This window comes from Alligator sinensis, unplaced genomic scaffold (assembly GCF_000455745.1).
Source record: "Alligator sinensis unplaced genomic scaffold, ASM45574v1 scaffold569_1, whole genome shotgun sequence".
Classification (NCBI taxonomy): Eukaryota; Metazoa; Chordata; order Crocodylia; family Alligatoridae; genus Alligator; species Alligator sinensis.
Genome location: NW_005841914.1, coordinates 1,593,049 through 1,620,967, shown reverse-complemented (window position 1 = coordinate 1,620,967; position 27,919 = coordinate 1,593,049). Strand labels below are relative to the sequence as shown.

Here is a 27,919-nt window from a genome sequence, read left to right as displayed (position 1 = left end):
CTGTATAAATATTTCTGTATATTACAAACCTATTGTAGCAAAAATTGCAGCACTATGTTCAACTTTTAAGCAATTCAGGCACCCCTTATGAGAAGGAAAAAAAAAGAGTTGTTCCTTCTCTCTCCTCTGAAACTGAATGCCGCTGCAAAGAATTTAGGGTCAGCCTAACGGTGTCTCTGCAATGGGTTCTTCTCAAAATGAAAAAAAGCAATGTACTAAGGAGATGAGGGCTGAAAGCCAGGCTAGAGTGACTGCAGCCTCATGTTATCACATACGTTGCCATCCCAAAGGTGCTATTAATGGAAAGAGCACATGCTTGTTAATGTCTACTGGAGTCATTTTATGTATGGGTAGGTTAACATTTAACTCAAGAATATTTATGAAATGCTGATGGGCCTGTCTGAAGTCAGAAGGTGTCCAGACGGAGCTGGTTTCCTCAAAACAGCATAAGCCAGAAGCTATGAAACTGCCAGAGACACAGTGTAAGCCCCAAGAAAAATGCTTCTAAAATGACAGGACCTTGAATGATTCCTAAGACAAGGTTACAGATCAAGTAGATCTAAGCATGGCACCAACCTAGCTGCAGTACGATGTGTAGCATTTAGAGGCTAAGCTCTGTGCCACCCGAGAAGCAGCAAACTGCAATGCTGCCTGTCTCTGCAATTCCCATGGGCCCTCCAAGCCAGGCCTATTGAATATGTACCCTGAATAATACATATATATTTTTCTGCTCTGCACATCCAGCATTAGCTTTAGGGCTCTACATCTACACAGTGGTCTTTGATGTATCTAAATCCATTCAGCACAACTTCTGGGTACAGTTCTGGTGTGTGGATCTTGTTAGAAATTGAGTGTAAAGGTAGGTCCCCGTTCTTGCTTGCCACGATGATCCCAGCATTGGGAAAAGTCTGAGCTGAGCTGCTATCAGTACCAGGGCCCTCAGGTACAGATCTGTAGTTTTCCAGTGTCAGACTCACACTGGAGATGACTGGGCTTTGGGCCATCTTCAACGTCTTCTTTGACCTGGACCATTTGTAGCCAAAGATGAGAGAGAAAACTATTGTATCCAAGAGAAACTCAAGCATTTCAACCACGGACAATACAGAAGACCCAAACCATAGGCTCCACTGGCTTCCCATGTTGGACAAGAGTAGATTCAACTGTGAACAGGAAAAGCAGAAATGATTACAATTCGAATATTCACGGTTTAACTCAAGAAGCCTGAAATTATTGTGTTTCACCGGCTGGTGAATCAGCCTCAGATGGCAGAACGCAGAACACTGTGGGCTCGCTAGCTCCAGGCTTCAGCTCCTTAAAATTGTCTTTAATACGGGGGGGAAGGGGCAACATTTCTGGATAAATGCACAAAAAAACCCCCAAATATTCCTTCTTATTGCATCTCATGCTGGTAACAAAATTATCAAGTCAACATACTGGAAGAACAGACTCCAGAGAGCAAACACAACACCAGGAACAGCAGTGGAAGCAGCAGGTTTCCCTCACTGCCCTGCCACTTCTTCCTGGGTTGGGAACAGAGGCTTGTGTGACGGGGCTGGACTGTGACTGCAAATTCATTAGACAAGGGATGAAACACCTTTAGATACTAAGATATTCTCGTGATGGCCAACTCATCTCAGTCTCAGAACAGGGGGCAAAGGCTGATTGCTGCCCACTGCAGCACGTGGTTTTAAATTCCCATATGTTCCCATAGCTATCTCCAAAGCCCCAGAAGTGATGTGATGCTCACTCTGCAAGGTCCTTTCACCCTTGTAATTCAACCTATTGCAACACCCATGCCTACCCCCAGTGAAAATGCTCTGGGTTGGATTCTGCAAACCCATGGGCAATGAATAGCAAGACACGTCCAATTACCACTCCACACTACATATGCACACAGAAACGAGGTGTTAACATCAAGTATCAGCTGTACAGAGTGGCAGTAAATGATAAGGCCTTTGCAGCCCTACCTCCTTCCCTGGGGTGTGGATGGAGAATGGGCAAGTCTGAAAAGACATTAGCCTGTAGCAGGTTCAAAATCCTCTCTGCAAGTCAGGCGCTAGATGTTATCAAATCTCATGCTTCAGAGCTGATCTGATCCCATGGCATGGTTAGGAATAGGAAGCAGTCCTCTCTATGCCCCAGTGCAGCCCTGCATAATTGGCTAGACATTCCCAGGGTGTTAGCTGCATTTCCTTACTAGGTTCTGATCTTGGCCATTGCCAGGAGCAGGGATGATGATTAAAGCCATGAGCTGATCCAGTGCAACTTACTGTGAGTAATGGAGACTCATTCACAGACTGATAGTTCAGTTGCTGGTAGAAGATATTCACCTTGGCAATATCTTTCCTGCAGAGGAGAGTGGAGGTAATTAGCAGAAGTGAGATCCCTACATGGCAGTCTACCCATTGCAGGAGCTTCAGGTGCTGATGGTATGTGGATCTCTCCTCTTCTCTGCCTATGGCCCAGAGTCTAGATTTCTGGGGGCAGAAATATCATAGCCTAACTAGTTTTGGGGCTCAATATAAGCACGCGAACCTTACTACATATAGCAGATTAGACAAGCTGATCTAATGTTGCCTTCTAAGCTTAAACTCTATGAAACCAAGGGATTCTATGAAACCATTTAGCATTGACATTTAATTTTCTTAAAATAGAGAAACCTTGCTGTGGCAGGGCACTGTTTGTGCCTGCCACTTTAAGGGCCTGAGCTGAGCAGCCAGCAGGTGCCTGATTAGGGCAGCCATTTTAGATTCAGGGCTACCTATATAAGCAGGGCATTTGACTGCTGGCAGAGCAGGTAGTAATTTTGCTTGGCTGTGAGGCTGTATGGTGCAATAGGAGGTAAGGGCTGGAGTTGCAGGGGATGGCTAGGAGGGTCCTGGTCATGCATATATATATATATATATATATATATTTATTAGTGCTTCCCCTGGAAGGGGCCAGAGTATGCTTAGACCCAGTTGGGTAATTGGCTGGCCACTACCCTGGTGAGGGTCATGGGAGAGGCCCAACAGATAGTACATCTGCCACCCAAGGAATGGACTAGCTAAGCCTATGGCCAAAGAGGGCCTGCTCCAAGAGGGAGCAAGGTGGCATAAGTTGGTGATGTGTGAAAGAGACCCTGTGAGAGAGGGTGGAGTGTGTGAGGCCTGAGTGAGAGGCAGGCAGTATGGATGCATGTGACTAAGGTCTGACAGCGTAGCCTAAGCTTGCTCTGGTTGTAGGCCAGGAGCACTGTAACATCTGGATGCTGTCTGAGGCTTGAGCTGCAGCGTAGGGGAGGTATGGAGCTGCAGACATCCCCAAAAATTGGGTTGCAATACTGGGTGGTGTCCTGCCTTATTTAACAACTTACTAACTACCAACAAGGTGTAGCGGGTGAGATGGGCAGGCAGCATGCCCAGAGGCAGGTGAGGAGCTAGCTGCAGCTAGTGAAGGTGCTCACCTTGCTACACTTGCAAATAGGTCTCTTACACTGGACTAAAAGCATAGCCTGGTAATGATTTGAACTGTTAAACTGAAGGAAGATACCAGGCCTGATCCAGTCCTCGAGAAGTCGGTGAGAGACTTTCCAATGGACATCAGTGGGCTTTTGGTCAGGTCCCCAATGCCTATCAATGCCATGTTTTGTAGCTAGATCATTTGTCTGGACAACTAGGATGTCGGAATGAGGGTCTTTATTGGTGTGCACATAGGCATACTCTACATGCACTGGTGTTGTCAGTATTTCCGATGACAGGGAAACATTTAGCTTTGGGCTGTTTTTAATACTAGTCAGTCGCTGTGGGATAGGAGTATCACTCCATGAAAACAAACTAGTTCAGGGGCTGTCAATCACTCAGCTATCCTTGGATGAACATCACACCCCATCATCCTCTGTTAGTTACTAACCTGTTGCTAGTAGAGTTGTATCCTTTCTGTTGACTCAGAGCCTGGCGGATCCAGTCCTGAAACACAATATTTCTATATTAATGGTCACTCCCTCTTTTGGAACTGGCACCAGATTATTGCAGCTAGTTAATTATAGAATTTGAGGCATAACAATCCATATTCCCTCGATCCTGTAGAGGAGGTACAGTAATACTACTTTCATTGGGTGTGCTTAATATTCTACAGGGCAAAATTTCACACACAGAAAAATAACCATTGTTAAATTTGAAGAGCAGCACAGCAGGATCTCAAATCAGTTCCTCCTCTGAAGACTGAGAAATAGCCAGATGTGTGTAGCCAATGTTCTTAAATGGTGACTTCTTTGAATGGCCACCGTGAAGGAAAGTTATTCTTTAAAACCAGTGCACCACTGATGATCAACCATTGCCCGTCATATTTGTACCTCTACGCTGCTTGGTGTTCCATATGGCAGTCCCTAGGGTATGTGTTTTAATACCCAGGTGACATTAAAATAAGAGAAACAGGAGACTGTCATCCAGAAAGTCCTGAGGCTCCCATGACGGTCTCTCATCCCCTCATGAACAATAATGGGATAGGAGGTTATGCACAACTCCATTTTACAAATGGGGAACTGAGGCACTGAGTTGAAGTGACTTGCCCAAGACTTGTAACAGAACTAAAACTTAGAGAGACTTGGAGATTTGGGCTATTAATGCCTTATCTACAAGGCTGTTCTTGAGTATCCGGCATCCTAGCTAGGATGGTTTACTTCAATCCAATTTTTCCATCTTAGTTTTGCACTAGACCCTTCAGCCTCCCATCCCTTGAAACCAGTCTCATGGGCAGGTAACCTACGTGACCACAGTAAAGACGGCTTCCCCTCCAAACAACACTGTATTGATGCAGCCGTTACCTCTGAATTCGGTGATGGCCATTTAGCAGTCCCTGCAGATACCTTGTACCATGATTCGCTGTTAAGGTGAAACAAAAAATGAAGGTCATGATGGTCCCAGTATTTAAAAATGAATGAATAAAAAAACCTTAACAGCCTCTTCTCTTTCCAAACAGAAGTTTTTGAGACTCTTTGGATGCAAGCATGAGAACAGGACAATTAACTTTGACAAATGCTAAATTTGCTGACAAATGGAGTTCTGGGAGGGACCATAAGTAACCATTTGAAAATGTGGATTACATTTGGTGAATGACTTGGGCTGAAAAAAATAGGAGGCAAATGTAAGATTCCCCCAAACAGTTCATTTAAACTTTTCAATTCAAAAGGGCATTTTTACATTTAAAATCTGGCCCATATTCAAATAAAATAAAGGTTAAAAACCAGTCAAATAATCCCAAAATTACAGACAGCATTTTGTTTCGGGGAGAACAAAATGTTTCTGGTTAACCCACAGTAAACCATCTCTAAGTTGGTTTGTTTCACTGGGGGGAAAAAAATCTAGTTTGATGTCATCCAAAGCAACTTTTTTTTTTTTTTTTCTATTTCTCTTTTTTGCTACCAAAATGAAAATCCCATGACTTGCTTGGCTCCAAGTATGTATGCATGAGTGTTTCCTATGTACACCAGAGAACATGAAATTTGGTAGCCCTGAAGCAGCAGCATTTTCACAGCAGGCTTAAATGGGCCTTGATATGGACCTTCATCAAGCTAATTTTGTGGTTTCTATCCCTATATTATGGACTGACCCTACATGTTGTTACCTGCTAGCCACTCTAAATGAAGCCAGCAAGTGGTAAATAGATGTCCAAGCAAATGAGAACGATGGACTAGACAATGCACATGCAAGTCTCAAAGCTGAGCTAGCTACACCCCTGTTGGAGCCCTTCCTCTTCTATGGGCTTAGCAACGTGTCCTCTGAGCTAGAGACTCACCGGCATGGTTTGGGACACTTGCTGAAACAGCTGAGGTGGTGATCCGCGAGCCGGTTGTACAGCTGGTAGAAGCAGTGACCTGGAGGAGGAAATGGAAAAGGGCACGCTCAGACAGACGGCTCCCCCAGGAAACGCACTCCCCAAACCCCATCGTTTCACCCTCCTAGGCACACAATGTTCTCGCTCAAAGCGGGAGAGAGTGTCCTGCTCTCTGCCTCCCACTGTGGAACGGGTGCAGATGGCTCAGGATTTCATTCAAGAAACTTCAGCAAGAGCCACTTGGAGAGGCATCAATCAGAGAAGGAGAGTGTCCTCCTACATACAGCAACTGCCTTATACAAGTGTTGTTACTTAAAGTGGCGATGTAAAATTGTGAAGGAGCAGGTTGGGCTCTGGCATGCCCTTTTTTTTAAACTCTTAATCTCTGCAGAAAGTAGTGTTTAATGGCATCGAGATACTCCCCTACCATCATCGTGTGTGTGGATAGGAGAGTAGTAAAGCACTGGAACAGGTTACCCAAACAGGTTGTAGAGTCTCCATGCTTAGAGGCTGTTAAGATCCTGGTAGCCAAAGCCTTGGCTGGGATGATCTAGTTGGGGATAGTCCTGCTTTGAGCAGAGGGTTGGACTAGATGACCTCCTCAAGTCCCTTCCAGCCCAAATTTTCCATGATTTTATGATGTGTCATTGCAGTTTAGTAGGGTTTGGGCACAAGAATAAATGATACCAGTCTCTTTGGAAATGGGGCTGCCCACCAAAAGGCTTTTGCAATGTAGAAAAAATGTTTATTAGACTAAACTCTCTTCTTTTCTCCTCTGAGGTAAACAGCATCAATAGTTATGATGACAAGCTAGTGAATTATTTCACCGGCCTACTTCTAACCAATTTTCTCCAGGCATCTCCCAAATACATGGTAGAAGAGGCATCAGTTCAGAAGTCAATTAACAACCTGTTCTTTCAAGCCATGTCTAGGATGGCATTTCCGGTGCCCTTACCCCATGCGGGATGCTTGTTGTAGTTACAATATTCGGCATCAGGAGGCAGTGGGTAGTAATAGTATCCACAGCCACAACGTTGAATCATGATGTTTTGGAAGCAAGAATGCACACAAGCCTGAAAAAAGCAGAACATTGAGTAAGTGTGAGACCTGGTGTCCTACTTTTTGCCCAGTAACGTGTGAGAAGACTTCTTCCTTGCCAGAATGCAGTGGCTGCAACCATGGCCTGATGGGGAAAGGGTTTTCACAAGCTCTCAAATTAATATTTCAAATATTCAAAGGCTGGATAGGTGCCAAAACCAGAAGAAAACAAACTTCTGAGGGCGCAGGAACACCAGTTCTGGACCTGGAAGAGACCCACTGTCCACCTAACTTGGCATCTACCTGTCTCCAATTCAGTCTAGTATGACAAGCAAGAGAAAACTCCAGTGTCCTGAACTCAGTGTCCCCTGGCCAATACATTAAATTGTAATGCTCAATACTGCGTGTGTGTAAGCATCTTCAGAAGGGTCATAACCAATGTGTTAGTCACTGTGCTGCTAGCATCTAACTCATTGCTTTGGAAAGCATGCAAGAGATTATCTGAGTGTGACTGATGCTATGAGAAATCAAACCCTCTGCTTTGAAATTACCTGCAGCGTGTAGGAACTCTTGTACAGGAGCTTGACATTCACATCGTCGCCATTAACTGTGCATCTCCCATAATTCCCACCCAAGCGATGTACCTCATCCTGTGGGCACGCAGAAAAAGAGCCTCATATGATTGGGAAGCATCAATCAAATTCAAGCAGATGCGTAAACAGTTCAAAAGGCATGTTAGGACTAAACAAATAGACCACAAAGACTGGGGAGCACATGGAATAAAAATAAAGAAGAGACACCAGAAGCTATATTTAGAGGTCAGGCTGAGTTAAACCCTGCAAAGGGAATTAAAACAAACAGCAAAGCTATTTTGGCCACACAAATAAATAGAGAACAAGGGAAGAAGTGGGGCTGGTACACAGAGATGATGGGGAGGAGATTAGAGATCATCAGGGGGTAGCCCAAAAACTAAATTAATAACTTGCTCCTGTGTCTGCCAAAGGGAATTGGACATGGGAGTTGAATATGGGGGTAAAAAGGCAGGATGGTTAATTCCATGAGGCTACTAAAATAGAAGCAAGTGTCAAGGAGTTCAATGCACTCGTGTTTGGGGGGGAAACAGGAGAAAGATCATTTCCATCCCAGAATTTTGAAAGAGCTAGCACGTGAAATTGTAGATACAATAGCAAGGATTTTTAATAAATCTACAAAATCATGAGTAATACTATATTATTGTTGAACAGCAAATTTGGTACTTTATATTTAAGAAGGTGAATTCATACAATTTGGGCAACTACAAGTCTCCTCGTTTGACTTCAGTGGGGAACAAGTCTTTGAAGAAACTTTGAAAGACATAGAGGGAAATAGGGAATGGGATAACGCACGACTGTGTTTACTAAAGTAGATTAAACCACACTAAACTTATATCTTTTCTTTAATAAACTATCTGATTTTTAAGATAAGAAGAAAAACAAGATCTAATCTAGTTGAGCTCCATTAAACATTTGATATAGTGCCACATGGGAAATTATTAACCTGGAGAAGGTGGGGATTAGTACGAACATTGTGAGGTGGGCAAAAGCTAGCTAATGGATTATGGTGAACGGGGAAGAGTTGGGCCATAGTGAGGCCATCCCTTTGCTCATAACCTGCCATTATCACCTGAAAAAGGAACTGAACGGATGCTGATGAGCAAGCTCAGCACACCTGTTGGATCCCTATGGTAGTCGCGATCCCTGGTCTGATGTCAAACCCTTCATGCTCGAGGAACGGCGTCTGATTGTGGTTGTGGATCATCACTTTCACACCAGCCACTGTTGACAGCAGGGCTATGTGATCCTTCTGCTCTGCTTTTAGGATTAGAGAAAGTCCTAGAAACAAAAGGAAAGGAAAGCCTTCATTAAACCTTGACTTTCAACCACAACTCCTTCCACTGAGGCTGGGAATTAACATAATCTCTCATACTCCCAACATAGCTAGAGAAGTTATATGGGTTGTGCTCTCAGAACAGAGCTTGGTGCAAACTTGGCTAGCGTCCATGCCAAAAAGGATGTGCAATCCCTTTTCTGTGGCGTGATCTTTGCTTGGTCTTTCCTCCCTGCCCCTTCACCAAACCACATACCATATGCAACGCCAGGTTTTGTTGCTTCCCAAAAGGGATTTGTTCCGTCTTTGTTAAAAGTGTAGCAGCTTCCATAGACCGGGTGGTGAAAATGATCATAATCACTGCAAAGAGGAAACACAAATATGAATCATTATGAGCAGAAAAAATCTCCACTGTATTATGTGTATGGTGGTAGTGTCGCAAGGGTCCAGCTAAACTGGACTCCCCCCTCTCCCCCCACTTTGCAAACATAATAAAAAGATGACGCCTGGCCCAAACAGCTTACAATGCAGATAGAGTTACTGCCTTTCTATATTACTTTCATACTCATAAGGTAGTTTGATGCTAATTGATTATTAGCAAACAGAGCACTCATAAGTAACAGGGATACTTCAGTCTCCATCTTATAATTAAGTACATGAATATTGTTAAGAACACTTCAAATGGTGATAACCAATCTTGTATTTCTAGGGCACTTGTCATCAGAAGATCTCCAAACTTTGACAACGCTTGGAAAGTATCATGCCCGGGGTCAGAAGGGGAAACTGAGTCACACAAAGATCGACTTGCACGGTATAACACAGTGAGTGGCAAAAACAAGAATAGAACTGAGGAGTCCTGACTTCTTTTTTCATTGCTGTGACCACTGGACATGGTGCTTTCAAAGGTCAGCATTGATTAGGCATGTTTAGCTGAAACATAAACCAATGCTTTAATGCAGTGGTTTTCAACCTGTGGCCCATGGACCCCTGGAGGTTTGCAGACTATGTCTAAGGGGCTCACAAAAGCTGACTATGATCAATCAGAAGTAAGTGAATACCCACACTTACAATTCAAAGGGGTCTGCACCCCCACTGAATTTTTTTAGGGGTTCATAAATGAAAAAAAGTTTGTAAACAAATGCTTTAAAGGTTTAGGCTGCCTTAAATATCCTTCTGTATCCTTCTTTTGCCATAAAGATGTGCCAAGTAATGGTGCCTTGTATGATACCTTGCAGAGCAATGCTGAGTAACGATGCTATTTAGGATATCTTTGATCTCATGCAGTGTGACTGCATATGGCATTTTTCATATGTGCAAAGAAGCTTCAGCTGGGTTGCAAGCACTGGCTGCATTGTAATTGTGACTTTGGATCAAAATCAAATCAACTTATTACTACCAAGCCTGAGTTTCAGCCCTTGAGCTCTGGTCCTGTACAAGGTACAAGTGCTTCGACAGCATTTAAGCAAACATTTCCTGGCTCTTTACCATGTTTGTACACAATGTTTTGCAGCTCAAGCACATTTGCTTAGTGGAATTGGGCTGAAGTGAGTGCATGCTAGCATCTGCCTCTTTGGTTGCATGAAAGGAACAGTAAGGAAATATATCTAGCATGGCAGAGGACACAAGTAGGGGACCATACAACTATCCCCCTTCCCTGACTGGCCCAGGGCCACAGGACAATTTTAGGGAGATTCTGGTTTGGATTTATGCCATTCTAGGCTTTGTGCTGGGTTGTGTTCCTTTACCATTAACATAGCTGATCCAGTTCACAATTTAAACATCTTTACTTCAGGGTCCCGGCATTGTCTAATAGTGATACCACCGAACTGAACATCAGGCAACCTGGCCTCTGCTTCTGACAGCCCCTGATTTGCTGTGTGGCCTTGCTGAATTCACTGAAGCTCTTTGTGCCTCTCTGTTCCCCCACTCTAAAACAGGGACAAGATTGCAAACCCCTTTGGCAAATCACTTAGAAAGCCTTAGGTGTAAGGTACAACTAGTCAATGCCTGAGGCACCTCTGTATAAATCACAAGAAAATCAAGGTTGGAAGGGACCTCGGAAGGTCACATCTAGTGCAACCCTCTGCTCAAAGCAAGACTATCCCCAACTAGATCATCCCAGCCAAGGCTTTGTCTAGCCGGGTCTTAAAATTTTCCAGGGATGGAGAGTCCATCACCACTCTGGGTAATCTGTTCCAGTGCTTCACCACCCTCCTAGTGAGAGAGGTTAGATATTAGGAAAAACTAACTGCCCTTGCTGCAACTTGTGACCATTGCTCCTTCTTCTGTCATCTGCCCCCCCTGAGAACAGCCCAGCTCCAACCTCTTCCAAACCCCACTTCAGGTAGTTGAAGGCTGCTATTAAATCCCCCTCAGTCCCCTCTTCTGCAGACTAAATAAGTCCAGTTCCCTTAGCCCCTCTTCAGAAGTCATGTGTCCCAGCCCCCAAACCATTTCATTGCCCTCCGCTGGACTCGCTCCAATTTGTCCACATCTTTTCTGTAGTGGGGAGTTCAAAACTCCAGATGTGGCTTCACCAGTGCAGAATAGAGGGGAATAATCACTTTACTTCATCTGCTGGCAACACTCCTACTAATGCAGCCCAGTAGCCATTAGCCTTCTTGGCAACACGGGCACACTGCTGGCTCATATTCAGCTTACTGTCCACTGTCACCCCCAGGTCCTTTTCTGCAGAGCTGCTGCCCAGCCAGTCAGTCCCCAGCCAGCACCGGTGCATGGGATTGTTCTGTCCTAAGTGCAGGACTTTGCACTTCTCCTTATTGAAAGTGTCTGCTCCCCTAAAACTGTGCCCTGTGTAAACACTTTAACATAAGATTTAATGAAGAAGCGGGGGGCAGTGGGTTAAACACTGTAAGCTTTTAGCTCATTGGCCAGGGATTTTCTTCTCTGCCTCAAGCCTGAAATGTGATTTCAGTACGCTCCATACTCCGGGACGTATGCCTCTTGTTCTGCCGAGGAACACGCATATCGCCCCACAGAGAAACACAGAGTTGCTGCTGGGTGGAGGCAGGAGAAGTTATTTTTACCAGGCATGGACAGATTTACATTAGTTGTTCTGGATTATCCTTGCTTTGCTTTGCAGCCCTTCGATTCAAGCATCAGCGGAGGTCACATGGCACAGGGAAACGAGTCCCTGTTATTGTAACCTTCACATGTACAGGGATTATATTCATTTTATGCCACATTTGGGAGGTAAGCTGATGGAACGGGAGACCCGGTGTCTCACAAGCCATATGCTTCCAGGGTGATGCTACAGTCCAGTCCATACAGTGCCACCCACAGCCCATGGAAGGCAACATTGGCAATGGAAATCACATTGCTTTTCCAAAACCGTGCAGCAAAAGTGCCCTTCAGAGTGCTGATCTGTTCCCAAGGGTGCCTCTATGTCTGGCCAGACAAAACTGCCCACGTGACAGGCATTGACACTGAGGCTCCATCTGCTTGGGCTCCATACCAGCTGCATTCTGGTTGCTCATTCATGATAAAAACCATTCATTGGTATTGTGGCCCTGTTCCGCATCAAAAAAAATGACTGCTATCTTCATTAACAAGGAAGTTCCAGCTTGAACTAACTGGAATCCACCTGCCTTCAGTTTCTTTTTATACTTGAGCCCCCTAATAGTCTGGGGCTTAAGGGGCACAGTTTGAGACACACCACTGCTGCATTCCCAAGTAGCAGGGCCAACCCTTTCTTCATCAGGCCGTTCTAGCCGGCTGAAAAACTGCCCTGCTGTTTCTGCTCCACTGAAGCAGAGCTTTCATAAGTGCGCTTGTGCCTCCCCAGTTGCATCTTGATGATCTGGGGGGAGATCAGACTTGGAGTTGCATTGATGCAGCTTTTGCAACCCACAACTTTCCAACACAAGCAGAAACTGGATCTTCTCCGACTCCAACAGCATGTGATGGCAAGAGAAGAACTTGTCCCAGCCAGCTTTAATTAAAGTAGCAGGCATTTGCTCCTGTTTTGGACATCGCTGGTTTTGCTCTGACATCAACTGCGCTCTTTGCAGTGCTGCAGAAGAACATTTAAGCTTGTTTCCAGGTTTTTTTTACTACAGGTCATGAAGGACTAGCCCAAATCCACCGAGCAGAAAATAAGGATGATTTTGCATTGTTTTCTTAATGCTAAAGGAAGGGGACTTGAACTGCTGCTGAATACACCAAATATGATCCTTCTCCTTTTCTACTTTGCTCCCTTCTTTCATCAATGCATTTATTAGCTGCAGCAAAATAAATATTCATCCACTCTATGTGCTGTTCATCAAGGAGAAGGCACAGAGTCCTCCAAACACACTCTAAATAGTGCCAATCAAAAGGATTAATTCCCACAATTTAATACCACCACCAATGCTAGCATTCCCTTCTATACTGCTGTATCAAGGGCCTGGCCTTTTCTGCTGAGGTGTCCCACTATCAGGTATCTTAACCAGATGAAAGGGTACTGTGCGGTTTTCCTTATGTCATGTAAAGCAGATAATTTAACTAGTTGCAGCTGAGTTTTTAAAAGTGGGCTGGAGACTCTTGAGCACAGAGGAGGTTCTGCAAGGGAAAAGCCAGGATTAGCTAAACTGAGATCTGTCTCATTGCTGTGATGAGTTATCACAGTACAGCCAATCCCAAGGAAGGGTTGTATTTGGACTGTCCACTGAGCTAGATCCTTACTTGGGTTGACGTCAGTGGAGCGATGCCAATTTGCAATAGCTAAGGATCTGCCCTGGAGTGTGTGCAGTTTTTAGGAGGAAGACGACAACACCCACTACGTGCACATGCTTTTATCCACGAATCAGAAGAGCATGCGATAGGCATTTGTTCCTATTGCTACACAACCCTATTGAAAGAGAGGTGTGTACTAAGATGGACAGGCTTTGCCCAGAGAGCACAAGGCAGATTGATGGGGAATTGGGACTGCAACTGAGGAGCTGGCTTCCAACTCTGTGCTCTGCCCACTGGACCAGTTTAACCATGAGAAGACAATCCTCTGCTGTAGCCGGCAGGCCAGCACCATCCTCTCTCTTGCTTGTGCTGTCTTTTAATGTGGTGAAACTTCTCTGCTCAACTCAGCCTCTCTGTTTCTACCTGCCTGGTGCGGCTCTGGCTTATTAACAGAGCCAGATGAACACAGCAACATCAAGGCAGCTGATTCATGGTGGTAGTTACAAAGCGTGCACGTGGAGGGATGTTAGGTGCAAGTATCAGCAAGGACTTGCATCAACTTCCAAAGACAGCCAAAGCTATGACTGGTTCCCCAGGCAGGGAAAGACCTTTTGACCCTCCTGCCTAAAACTGTCCATGTGTGGGTTGCAAAGCTCCCCTCTGCTGAGGACACTAGGAAGAGATACTGCCTTCATCTGTACCTCAGGACAACCTTTACCAGCCATTCGGCAGTCATGGGAATTGCTGCGTTGGGTCCTTTTGCTACAACCAGACCAAGTTCCTTGTCTCTACAGAGCTATGCATTCAAACCTGGCTCATGGACGGTCACAAGCGACCTAGGTTAAAGCCTTTTGTAGGTGTGGGGGGCATGCTTTTCAAATCGTGCTCTCACCCAGGCAAGTCTGCTGGCCCGCAAGTGGCATGCTCCTGCATGGCTCGGCTCTGCCATCAGAAACGTTTCAAGGCAGGTGCATGGGGAGGTGGAGCGACCCTACACTTGTATGAGGTGGCAGCTGCTTCCTTCTTTGCACCCAGATCACTACAGGAGGAAGGAGTGAAAAGATCATGACCGTCCTGCCTGCTCGCCCCTTTTGGCCTTGCAGCCCTCCCCAGGTAGGAGAAGTGCAAGGGGCCTCTGCTCGGTGAAGCAGCCTCTTTCTCCTCCTCCTTTGCTCTGACCAACATATACCAATGGTCACAGGGGATCTTACTGTAGCCCATTACACCGCGGAGGAGTCTTAGCACCCATGCAGGACCCCTGGCTTCTCTTCTTAAAGACAACTTGGCCAGCAATACCGCAAAGGACCTTTTATTAGCAGGAATTTGGCATCAAGAGAGCTGACTCTGTATCACTAACAACTGCCCTTGCTGGGGCAAGGGGTTGCACCAAGGTGTCCAGCTCACTAGAATTACATAGGTTTTTCCTTTTTCCCTTTCTTTAATGACATCTAAGAGAAGAACTAGGGGTGAAACCCCCCCCCAAGAGATGAACCCAGGTTAGCACCGTGTGCAGGAAACCCAGGCTGCAGAGGACAGACAAACCAGGGAGACTGGACTCCCTGCGGCTTATACTAACTATTGCCAGAACCTGGAGGATCTCGAAGTGCTTTACAAACTGATTTAAAAAATCTGCAAAGGGAGGTGGGTGCTATTATCCCCTCATTTTTACAAATGAACAAGCCCCAGAGAACACAGATCCCAGGCCTGGGATTTTCAGAAGAGTCAAAACCCCAATTCCCAGCCTGAGTAGTTTGCTCAAGGTCACAGAGGGAGCTAGGAGTATAATCCAGGCTTCCTGGCATCCAGCCCTGTGCTTTAAGCCTCCCTCTTCACCACATTTCCAAGATAAGCCCTCACTTATTTTGGCAACCCATCATGACAGATGCCAGACTTCTTTCAGCCATAAAATTGGCTTCACCCTTGCAAGCTCTGGCATAATTGCAAGCCGCTTGGGCTTTGCTAATTCACCATCGGGAGCTCTTCAAGGATTTTACCTGTTTCTACAGGGCTCCCCATCATACTGGCAGGAGTAGACCAGGTCTTCTATCTGATCTTCGTGAGCAGTAATGTTGATTATCACTGGGAGCTGAGACATGATATTCATGTAGTGAAACTTGTACCACTCGAGAATGGCGTCCACCCCAGATGAGTAGGTCTTGTCAAAACAGTTCTCACCTGTAGCGTTGCACTGGAGAGGAAAGAGGAGGAGAGGAAATGAGGCTCCAGGTGTGCAAGGTGAGGATGGGAGGGGAATTATAGCTGTGGGGCACAACATCTGTCCTGTCCAAAGATGAGCCCCGGGGAAGGTCCAGGGTATTGAGTGTGTACACACTTTGGGCACATGATGGGACCACCTCAGATATGTTCCCAATTACTGCAATTACTCCTTGGACAGAAAAGGGATGGAAGTATTCCTCTCGGTTACCCTGACAAAAGAAAGGCTAAACTCAGTGGAGGGGCTCTATAACCAGTGAAGCACTGGCCAAGTCCTGGAAACCTCTCTTTTCTTACCCGGCGTAAAACCATACTGACTGCCGTGGAAGTTGGCTTGAGTACAGAGCTGCAGAACTGGTTATGAGAATAACAAGTAAAAACACGATCTGGGCACTTCACACCACGTCATCCTCCTTTCATCATAGTTTTTGCTTCTTGTCTAGAGGAGGGCTCTAAAGATCAGCTCTGGGCATCCCCTTACATTTTTATGGACAAAATAATTAGTGCTGCTACTGTGTTTTCTCCGCCAGAGTCATGTGTTAGTAAAGGTTTAAGGTGGGGAAGGGATCTTCAATGGACACTTGTTTGACTTCAGATATTTTTCTTTGGACATTTATTGGACAGTTCAGCCACGTTTATTGGTGCACAGGTTGTGCGGTGTGGCCAACAAGGTGCTGAAGCTTTGTTACACTTACCAACCTAAAGCCCACCATGGAAATGTTCTTCTTCGACACAGGATCAATGACATACGTCCTCACCAGTGGGATGTTGCGATTCAGCTGAAAATCAGCAGGACCGAAGTTGTCAGACTCCTTTCTAGCCAAGTCCTTCACTTTGATAATTTTTTCTTCACCGTGGAACATATTTGCTGTGGCTGAGCTGCCATACAAACTGGCAATGGTCTCCATGGCCAAGAAGTCCAGTTCAGCTAAATTCTCACTGACTGTGGCAAACCTACAAGGCACAAGTAAACAGGAGACGTGTTACCCAGATTACAGGTAACCTTGTGGATAGGCTACCGATAAAAGAGGCAAAAAACAGGTTGATAGTCCACTCTTGTATTTGCTTGCACCTTAAAACATGAAAATAAGCATTTTATCCCCAAGTCTGTTTGGCTACACACAACAGCACAACAGATTTTTACCTATACTGGCTGGGGGACTAATGAGGTGGGGAGGAGGGTGGCACACAGATTGGCAGCAGGTCTTTAATTTGCTGTGTTCTCCAAATTTCCCTCCAGCCTATGTCCAATGTTTATAGATGGCCTGTTCTAATATTTTAATAAATGATCTCTGATTGGTTTTATTTCAAAGTCTTTGCTTCACTGAAACTTTTGGAACTGGACTGAACCAGATCTCTTGTGGACTTGGAAGGTGCTAATTAGTTGGGATTTATATTCTTGAGAGAGAGGGAGGGTATTTTTTTATTTCCTTTCCTTCCCCAAAGTGGAATGCTGTTTTTGTTTCGTCTTTACCTTACTTCACGGTCTTCCCACACAGGGCTGTTTTTATTTTTACACGTTATCTGGGCATTTTAACAAAAAATATACCTTTTATAGCAAAAGAACATCTAATACATTTGGCTACATTAATCACTACTACTATTTTAAGATAAAGCTATGATAGCATATGTATAGAGTATAGGTACTCCTCACTTAATGTCATCCTGGTTAATGTTGTTTGACGTCGCTGATCTATTAGAGAACGTACTCATTTAAAGTCGTGCAACGTTCGGTTATAACATTGTTTGGCCGCCGCCTGCTAGTAGGTAACTACTGTGACGTAATTGGATTCACTTAACATCGTTTCGGTTAAAGTCGCATTTTCCAAGAATGTAACTCCGACATTCAGCAAGGCGTAGCTGTATTTAATGTATGGCCTTTCTTTATCTCCTTTCAGGCCTTGTGCTTTGTTTAATTGTGTTTGATGGTTTCTTTTGCTTGCTGACCAAATTAGTCGTCACACCTGCAAAGGTTTACACTATGGTTACTCAGAAACAGGCTTTGGGCCGTATGCTTAGCAACACTTTTGCAGCCCCTTGAAAATGGCTAAGGCTGGCAATAGTCTGCAGTGCCCTTTTTCCTTCAGTTAAAAAGGCACATCTGTAGGAACACCAATATACACACAATCACTGGAAGGGACTTCAGAGCCATTGAATCCAGCCCCTATTTTCCCTGTCCAAAATGGCATGGCTTTCTTTTAAAGCTGGAAACAACGTTTAATCTCCCGTCCTATTTAGCCTATGGTACCTCTGTACTGAACCAATCATTCCAACAAATGAATGCTCTTACTTCCAAAATGTAGGCTCTTAAATTGAATCCCCAGAATTTGCAGCCATTCTGGCCTTAGCTGCACAAACAGGCATTTCTGAAAGCAAGCTGCTGGTAGGTAACTCTTATAGGCAAGTTAAATAATTGCTGACTAAATCATTTGATAAGCACTGAATAAAAATTTAGGCTCCATCCTGTTATCCCACTTGTACAAAGGTTCCCATGGAAAACAATGTGATTATGCCCATCCCTAAATTCTCACACCTAGATATCAGAAAGGCTCAAGGATTCAGCTCGCAATTAAACAACACGTAGTTTCTCACTCCAGTGGCCTATAGTTCAGATGTGAATGGCTTTGGACGAGATGTGTAGTTTAAGGCAAGAACACTTTTACCAATGTAGAAAATCTGTCAAGTCCAAGAAGATACTATGGAAAGCTCCCTTATACCTGGAAGGAAAAAGATAATCCATGACTATGCACCTGCTAGTACTCATTCCCAAACTGAGGCCAGAGTTTAACCACCCTGCAAATAAAGATGTTGTACCCTCAGGATCCCAACTGGATCGTCCTCAACTCAGAAAAAAAAGTTATCAGACCTTTCTCTGCAACAGTACTGGAACTGTGGCAGCCCTCGGTAAATGCCAGCCTACCTGTATGGGTTGAGATTGCAGAGAGTAATGGCTGGGAACATCTTGGGCTCTGAGTGCATTGACATGCTTGTCACAACAGGATAGGTCCAGTACTGGCTGAATAGGAGTGCAAATTGCCAGTACAACATCCCAAAGCTGGCGAGGAAGAGCAAGGTCCAGAAGGCTGTTTTCATCTTGTTGCTGTCTGAGCACACCAGACGAATGGTGCCGTGGATGGTGGTGTTCTTGCAGAAGAACTCGAACATGTCCCTGTAGGAGTCATAGAACTCAATGAGGCCTTCCTCCTTCTCCTCCTCCTCTCTCGTCAAGTCCTGGTCCATCCTCTCAGGCTGTTTCAGGTTAAAAAAAAAAAAAAAAAAAGCAAATAAATAAAATTATCCTCATTTGTTCTTAAGAATGAAGAGGTATGGCCCATCTCTTTATATAGGGCATAGTGTAGGCAATGGGTTTCACCACTGTCTAACGTGGAACATCTCTGTTTCCAGAACTCGGATACCAGAAAATAGCAGCGCTGTTGGAGGTTTTTGGTACTGCCATGCAAATGAACTACCCAAGTAGTTTTAACTTGTTACTGGCATTTCAGCGAGGTTATCGGGAACATCTGCAAAGTCTCTTAGCATGGGTGTGTGTGGTTAGAATGATTAATGTGTATAATACTGACATAAGGGCTTCGGGAGGAAAATAGTGAATACCTTTTCCCCTTCTGTCATAATAATAATTAAAAAAAATCAGGGTCTCCCACGTACAAACCAGGGTTAACACAAAAGGAAGGGAGGCGATTCCATTGTTCCAATGAATATTAGTTGGTCAATGTGTAACTATGAAACGCCATATACATTTATGGAACTATATAACAAATGATGAGTAATACGAACATTAGAGCATCTATTGATTTAAGATCACATCTGACCTTATTTTTTGCTGAATGCAAATGCTCCTGGTCCCCAAAATAAATAAAACCAGGAAGAGGCCAGTCTCATCTAGTGACTTTGGTTGTATTAATGTAGGGCTGGATATAATCCCAATGGAACTTCTTTTCTACCAACTGTTTTTTTTTTTATTTAAAAAATATTTTAGAGTCAATTTAATGCTGGAAAAGTGCTGGATTGATAGGAATGGAGAAAAAAATTCCTTGGTTTACAAACAGAACAGGGGCAACATGGCTTTATTCTGGACTGGAAGGCGGCTCAACCTCTGGTGATAAGAGAGGAGTTTAGTCACCATAAATAATTTAGTCCTTGGCTTCTCTGAGGATGTTGTCTATAAGGGGAATAGTCAATCAATACTAGGAATGGGGGAGTCTTTTCTCTCCAATCTAAAATAAAGTAACTTTCAATCCCAACCAGGGAGACTCAATTTGAACTTGTGAGTTATATCCCATTAGCAACTGCAGCCACTCTTGAGGCAGAACATGGCACCTGTTTCTCAGCACAGTAGCAGACCCAAGCTCTTTAGAAAAGAAGTGACAAAAAAAACAAACCATTTTGTTGAGAAACTACAGAGAGAATTTTCCTTATCAAAATATAATGAACCCATTTAGAGTTTGGCCATGACATTGAAGCTAACCGTTTACTTCTAGAAAAGATTCCTTGTTGCATTTACAAAAACTGGTATGTCCTTAATAGCATACCATTGATGGCTTTTCTATAACGCTCATTCAGAGAGATCAGAATACTTTACCCCCTGTTTTACAGATGGATAAGTTGAGGCACAGAGAAGACAATGGTGTGCCCAAGGTCACACAACAGACAGTGGCAAAGCTAGGAATAAAATGCTGACCTTTGGGACCCCGTTCTGGTTCATTAGCCATGCACATTCATCTCTGACCCCCATCCTACCAAACACATTTAAAAAACCACTGGCTGTCTCACTTAAAAATGTGGTCATTCCAGGGCTCTTGGCACCAGATCAGAGTATTATTCTAATACCAACCTAGAGGAATGAAAGCTATCTATTGAATCACCTGCATCAGCTCCTGTAGCATCCAACTTTCCAATGTTACAACACCCCTCCCTGAATCACCATCAACGGTGCTATTGAAAGAAGGGTTTGATGAAGTTTATGCTTCGCATAGACTTGGCTATTTTATACAAAATGATAAACACACCCACTGACGTGCAGATAGAAGGAATATTTTGCAAGGAAAAATGACTGCCGAATGCTTTTTGTTGCTGCTCAGTGCCGTGCCTATAAACAACCTTCATCCAAGAAAATACATTGAGAAACGTCCTAATGGAGGTGTTCTTATCTTAGGAGGCTTCAGCTTGAAGTGGCGTCTTAACTCAAGAATGCATGAGCAATGAAGATGCCTAAAAGTCCTCTGAGTGATTTCAACAACAGGATCAATGCACAAGCAGTTCAGAGCACACCGAGCTCCTACTGCAGCTGAAGAGTAGAGCATTAAGAAACAGAGAATTTGATTGAAAAGGTAGGTTTGAACAGTCTATTAGTAGACAACTTAAAAAGTGTCACCCCGGCTATCTTCAAGCTTTTTTATTCTCCAGGAAGACCCTAAAGGAAAGTGGAAGTGTCTTACCAAATTTTCTCGAAATGCATAAGAACAAAAAGCAAGCAAGCAATAAACTCCCCCCCAAACAAAAATGTTCAAACAGAAATGGAAAACCTTGGTTTTCTTTACCTTCCCATCACCATTAAAGGACTGAAATGGGCTTTGCTCTAACTTCTTAAACAACTTTACCTTTGGGCAAGCTGGAAAGTTCTAGCCAAAAAGAATGTAATAAAGCAACTACAAAGAGGGAGGAAAAATGCAGAGGAGGGGAATTAGCATGAAGATGGCAATTCCACTTTTTTGCTACAGGCAAGCACTTTGTTCTGTGCTCCGTTTGGATAATGTATCTCTCTCACATCTACAGGTATAAAAATGCACCCAGCTGCTGCACTATCTTTCAAAGAACGCAGCAGCTACAAAGCCTTATCTACTGACATCACGACAGAAGGTATAATCATTACAAAATAGCACATACAGCTCTTTGCAACAAAAAAAAGTCACATGGCAAATATCTGGGAATATTTCATAGACATTAGGGCTAGAAGGGACCTCGGGAGATCATCGAGTCCAGCCCCCTACCCAAAGCGGGTTGTACGCTTTTACAAGTCCTGGTAAAATAGTTTCCCGAGCTTTGACACTTAACTTTGTTTTTAACTCCCCTCAGATTCAACCCTTCTTCCCCCTTGTTAAATATATTATTTTAAAATAAATGAAGGCAGCCACATAGCATTAAAGATGTAATTATTTTGGGAAACATTAAAAGGCAGTTGAAGGAAGTCCTGCACATGATGCATATTTTCAGTAGTACAGAAAAGTTTTACTTGCTCAATGCATAAAATTCTCATGCATTGAGAATTTAATTATAATTAAATTATAATTAAATATAATTTTACAGTCTGTGTTGTTCTAATACGTGTTTAAACTCAAATGAGGTAAACACACACTACAAATGCAAACCTAAAACATAGCCCACATATCCTTCTGTTTAACAAACTCACTTCTTACATGCATCATTAAGAACAATGATTTTCAAGGTGAAATCCCTAACAGGTGATCACTGATTATGATGCTTACTTTGCTTTTAAAGATACATTTATATGGCTGGTGACTTGAAAACATTTAAATGTGAATTTAAAAAAATGAATGAAAACGCCCAAATTCACCTGCAGTGCCAGAAGCTTTCACTACACATGCACAAACACATGCACATACAGAGGCTGATCCATTGCCTATTATTTCTCCATTTTTTCCCAGGTTACCCTGCCCCGTAGAACTAGTTAACGCAGCAGTTGTAGTTGGCAACCTTGGAGTCTGTTTAATAAAGCATGATAAATAACTGTCAGTCTTAACAACGGCAACCATCAAAAATGCCAAACTTGGAAGAAGCTCTCAGTTAGTTATAGGAAGAAACCCTGTTCTTTGGAAGTTAAAAATTGTGCTGCAGTGGCAGACAGATATATGCCCATGTCCTCTTATGGCCACTATATTATATCAACTCAGTGATCAAACATACCCTGAAAGCATGTGTATATTATGCCATTGATCCAAACAGAAAATCATAGACTTATATGCCTTTCAATTACTATATGATACCTTTATACATTTAAAATACTACAACTAAGTGCCAAAGCCTTCTTTACTGTACCTTTGTAGGAGCTCTGTCTCTGTAGAGCTGTATTGGGAGTGGACAACAGATTGCACCTCCAACTTTGTCCTAAACAGAAGGGCAAGTCGTGGTCCAGAGATTTCGGGCTCTCTTTTATAACTGAGCATAAACCGGGAGCTATCCAGCTTATGTAGATAAAGCTGATGACATCAAAAGGGGCTGATACTTCTGAGGAAAGAGTCAATGGAAACTATTTACATTATGATCCAAGGAATAGGAAGCAAATTAATTGGACAAGCCAACTGGGAGCTGTCCAGGTTATGTAGATGAAGCTGATGATGTCAAAAGGGGCTGGTACTTCAGAGGATGATGACAATTATTTAAATACTTATCCAAGGAGTAGCAAGTGAATGAACTGGATCGGTAAGCAAACACCCAAGTTATCCTGGACCTAAAGAATACTACATATGCCTCTTACGGTTTGCATTCACTTTTACAGATATTCCTTACAACTACTCATTGATTTATTTGTAACAGGGATGGCAGAGGCTGGAAAGCTCCCTGCTCAAGAAGACCCTATCAAGGATTGTCCTTTTCTCCTCTTTCTCCTATGGCCCACTTCAACCATGCAACCTGCTCTAGCCTTCGGGATCATAGGAGGGAGAGAGCATCCCAGCAGCTGAGCTGGATGAATTTCACCCTTAATAACCAATCAGGGGCTTGAGATTTTGATCTGGATGTTGGGTTTCATGGGGGGTTTTTGCGTTAGTCATTGGGGTTTTTAAATGCTGATGGATTTTTTTTCTCCTTTAAGACTAGTGAATTATTTCTCTGCTGTGTGGGCACTATATCAACAATGTCATTAATGTCACAAATAGGGGGAATTCACAATTTGAGCCTACTAGTCAAGATGCAACCATTTTAATGAACGCCCATACTTTTCTGACCCTTCCCCCTTAAGCTCCATTTCTACAATGAAGGGTCTTTTACAGGGTGCTTAATGCAGAGACAGACTCAACTGTCCTGAATGCATTTATATTGTGAAAAGCTCACAGCGGTGTTACAAGCCTGCAGGATACTTGGAGCTTAAGTCTGAAAGGGCTTGTCAAGGAAGCAAATTAAAGCATAAAGTGCTGCTTATGAAATGTTATGTTTTCTGGTAGTGAGTAATAAGTAGTGCAAAGAGTTGCAGGTTTGGCCTGAAAAGCTTAATCTGCCCATCCATTCCCCGGTGTTTGGATTTGCTGATGCCACGGTCCTGTTTCAAAAATCGAACCAAACTAACAAAAACCTGGGAAAATTCTGTCAAATTTGGAAAGGATGCAATTTGGGTGGGTCCAGATGTTTCCTTTGGGTTTTGATCTGTTCCATTTTGTTTGGAGGGTTTTTGACCTTTTTGTGGTTCTTAGAAAAACCTATAATGTTGCTTAGAAAAGTAATTGCAAAATGAAGAGTGGCAAAACTATTGGTTCTGAAAATGTCGAAGCAAGGCAGTGTAATATTAACTCATTGTTTAATGCAATCAGATTTCAAAATCAATATATTTAAAAATGTTTGCTTTTGAATACAATGTGTGTGTATGTATTCATCAACATCAAACATTTTTAAATATATTGATTTTGAAATCTGATTTCATTAAACGATGAGTTAATGTTACACTGCCTTGCTTTGACACTTTGATGAGTTAATACACGTTTGCTTTTGCGGGGATGTCTTGGCCACTGTAAGAGTCCAGCTCCCTTGCACTGTCTAGGCTTCTCATGAAATAACTCATAATATCAAAAATGCTATTCCAACATGTGCATGCACACAGTGTTTTTTGGAGGGTTTCCCCATGAGTGCTGCTGTCTTGCTCATAACATTGTTTTCAGAAAATACACATTGGCGGCTCTTATTTTGGAAAGGCAACCTAGATCAGCTCCAGTATGCTGGGGTGGTTGACGGGTATCTGTCTACCCCTGCTGCAAATCGCAGGACTTTCTGGAGAAATCCTTTAGCTGGCATGAATCAACCAGTCCCAGGGAAGTCATGGGTCATGGAAGACCGTCTGAGAACCTGTCACCCATCCTGCTCTTTATTCTGTATGCATTGTGCTAGCGTAACCGCAATGAGAAACTGCTGAAGGTGACGCATTTTGCACAGTAAACATGCACGAGGGAGACTCTTCTTTTCTCTGCTTTGTTTTGGCCGCAATACTCCCTGTAGTGAGGTTTTGGCTCTGTCGCAGCATCTGACCTGTAAACTTCAGAGCTAGCTAGGACACTTGCCTGCGCAAAAGCAAAGAGTGGAACAGGTTGCTGGTTATAGCCATGTTGGTCTAAGGACATAGGCAAGCAAGGTTCTTTGGGTAGATGCGATATCTTTTCTCCAACTACCCAGTCGGTCTAATAAAAGATATCACATCTACCCGAAGAACCTCGCCTGCCAAGAGCAGAACAGTGTATGCAGACAGTGCTGCCCCTTGAGCAAGGGGCTGTTTCCCCACTGCTCAAATACCACCCAGTGTCATGATGGAAGGCGACCAAGCCAGTTAGGTCATTAAAACAACTTAGAGTCTCTTTAAACATCTGGGGACAAATTATGGACGTGCTGTGGATTTCTGGAGTGCCACCAGGATGTGGCAGTTGCCAAAGACTGGGCAAGGAGGGTTCATTAGTGCAGCTTGCAGCATGGCATGCCCATGCAGGTGGTATCCGGGCACTAGAGAAAGCCTCTCAATCCCTGCACGGTGGCTACTGGACTGCATATTGGTAAGTGGCACTGTATCAGAGCAGCCTCCAGACTCTTTTCAGTGCCTCCTTACCCGCTCTTTAGGAACCCATCTGCCTCCCAGATGGCTAAAACTCAGCCTTCATTTGGTCAGATGGAAACACCCCAGGACAAAGCAAAGGAACCAGCTCAGTTTGCTTTCATAACATTCAAGCCTTGGCACTGCAGCATTGCCAAAAGTTAAGGGAATCATTGCATCCTCCCTCTTGCTTTACACTAGCCTTGATTGTCATATGTAGTCATCACTGGTTGGCTTGTAAATATAGTTCTGATCCTAATAAAAGCTAGCTGAAGCATAATTATTTGGGTAAAACCATAGCGTAAAGAGGAAGCAGCATTGGATATGTAGTCCTGTGAATACTGGTGCGGACTCGGACCTTGTAATGACACAGCAAAGATGTACGAAGAAAACACTGCATGGCCATGAAGGCTACCCTTGATGGTGAGGACCCCTCTGCCAATAATAGCTATCTATATTAGGGAAATATGCCCCTGAGTTTTCATTGCTCAACCCCTAACTTTCCTTTCTAGCTGCTGCATGTCAAGCAGGAGGTGGCTCTGCCCTCCCCAAAGGAAATTATTCTTCTCGTGTTCCCAGTTTAGCCATATTTGATTGGACAGAGCCAAATAATCTTAAGCTTACCGGATATTTCATTTAGGTAGTCTTAATTGTCATTTGCTGTCAGTGGCCAGCTGGAGCTTAAAGAAGTCACCAGGGAGTCACAGAAATGGAAGCTGGAAACGGTCTTGCCAAACCAGGATATTTTTTTACAGCTCCTTGCTAGTGTTTTGTCCAGCTGGGTCTCAAGTGTCCAAATAAAATATTACAGTGATTAGCACCTTTGAAGAATGGAGCTGTGGCAGGGCTGAAAAAGCAGATGAGATGTTTTCTTCCATGAAGCATGTTGGGCTTGTCCCCGCCGCTCAGTGAAATCAATGCGGACTTCTGCTGTCAACTTAAACGAGACCAGGTTTGGGGCCATCTCTGTGCTCACCCCGTCTGTCATGATCTTCCAGGCATCACAAAGCCTAGAACAAGGCATGAGATGGTGCTCGCACAGTCCAAAACCACCTTCGCCAGCTTTTCTTGCTGCCACGTCACGCTGCAAACTCCTCTGTTGGCTGCCCGCTGGCCCCACGAGATATCGTCCAACAATCTCCCCTGCTTTTGCTCCTCCCTGCTAAGCCTTTGTTTCATATTATTTCTTCCCAAATTACCTAGCATTTAACTCCAAGGATTTTTCTGCAGTGGAAAGTCTTAGAGCAGATCTCAAGTCTTCTCCTGATCGTTTTAGCCCCATGAAATAATCCTCGGTCTCACCTTGTGCTTCCATGCGACTGCAGTTTTGTTCTCCAAAATGCCCTGCTATTTGCTCTCTGCAGTTTTCCCCAGTGTCTCCTCTCTTTCTCTCCAGGAGGCAGCATATCCCAATAGGTTTGCCCCATGCTAGATTTCCTCCCTTTGATTTGCCTTTGTGCAAATTCCCTTCAAAGCATTTGCTTCTCAGCTCCAAATGGGCCTGTTCCTCTTCCTCCACCAAGGTTGAAAACATTGGGAAGGCAGCTACGATATTTCCTCTCTGCTCTTGCCAGCTGGTTACTCCAAGGTGCAATCCAGCCAGCCATGCCCCAAGCTGTAAGAGTTTCCCTCTGTTAATGTTAGTTCGAGCCCCTCGCTCTTCTTTTTTTTCCCCCGCGAGAGAAAAGAGACTCATGCTTCTTCTACTGGTTGCCTTTCTGTTCTTGGAGAAAAAAGAGCATTGCCTAGGCGTGCTGCTGGGAAAGCAAAGACAATCTGCCCGGAAGAAGCTTTCAGGCATTGCACAACCTCCGCATTGTGCTGCCTTTGATCCTTCTCCCACTCTCCCTTCTCCAGATGGATGTTTTCCAGCTGCTTTCCTCAGCTGTGGGAATTTCTCAGCCCTGAAATCCTCTGCATCCCAGCATTTCCCCTTGCCGAACTCCACCACTTGGTGCTTCCTGACTGCTTGTGCTCCCTGAGAATCGGCTCGGGGCATGTCTACATTGAAATCATCGTGAGTCACTGCCATGGCTTCAGTAGAGCGTTGGAGATAACCTTTCCCAAGCCAGCTCAGGTGGTAGCTGCCGAGCTGGGGCAGCACTCAGCTTGGGCTGCAGAGCCTGTAACCACTCAAGTGGCTTGTCTGTGCTGAGCTCAGAGGCTGTGGACTGGTTATACTTCTTTTGGGACGTGAGCTAGCTCAGATAAATCAATACTGCACTGCAGTCCCAGCAGTGTGGACATGCCTATAGTCACAAAGTGTTTGACATGGCTTCAACTATCACCCCTGGTTATCAGCAATAGGTTGCAAACCCTGCCCTTTAACTTGGCCTCGGCACAAAGGTTTACATTGAAGAAATGCAGCCATAGGCAAGCAATACCCTAGTGAAGCCCAGCTTGCTGGCCGCTCATCTCTGCTCACTCACCTCTCTGATGTCTGCAGCTGCTCCTCTCAGTCCCATGGGACAATACCTATCATTTGCTCCT

General features: G+C 44.1%; 1 protein-coding gene across 1 annotated transcript; it reads right to left on the bottom strand.

The window, feature by feature from the left end:
• Positions 1–175: 175 nt before the first annotated feature.
• SCNN1D (sodium channel epithelial 1 delta subunit) lies at positions 176–27,919 on the bottom strand. Its single transcript, XM_025198140.1, has 13 exons — positions 27,859–27,919; positions 18,527–18,855; positions 16,302–16,560; positions 15,387–15,580; positions 8,975–9,078; positions 8,560–8,723; positions 7,404–7,502; positions 6,770–6,887; positions 5,776–5,854; positions 4,805–4,862; positions 3,892–3,947; positions 2,271–2,346; positions 176–1,160 (listed from the first exon to the last, which is right to left on the bottom strand). The coding sequence occupies exons 1-13, from the start codon at positions 27,892–27,894 to the stop codon at positions 753–755; spliced, it is 1,980 nt and encodes a 659-aa protein (XP_025053925.1). The 5' UTR covers positions 27,895–27,919; the 3' UTR covers positions 176–752.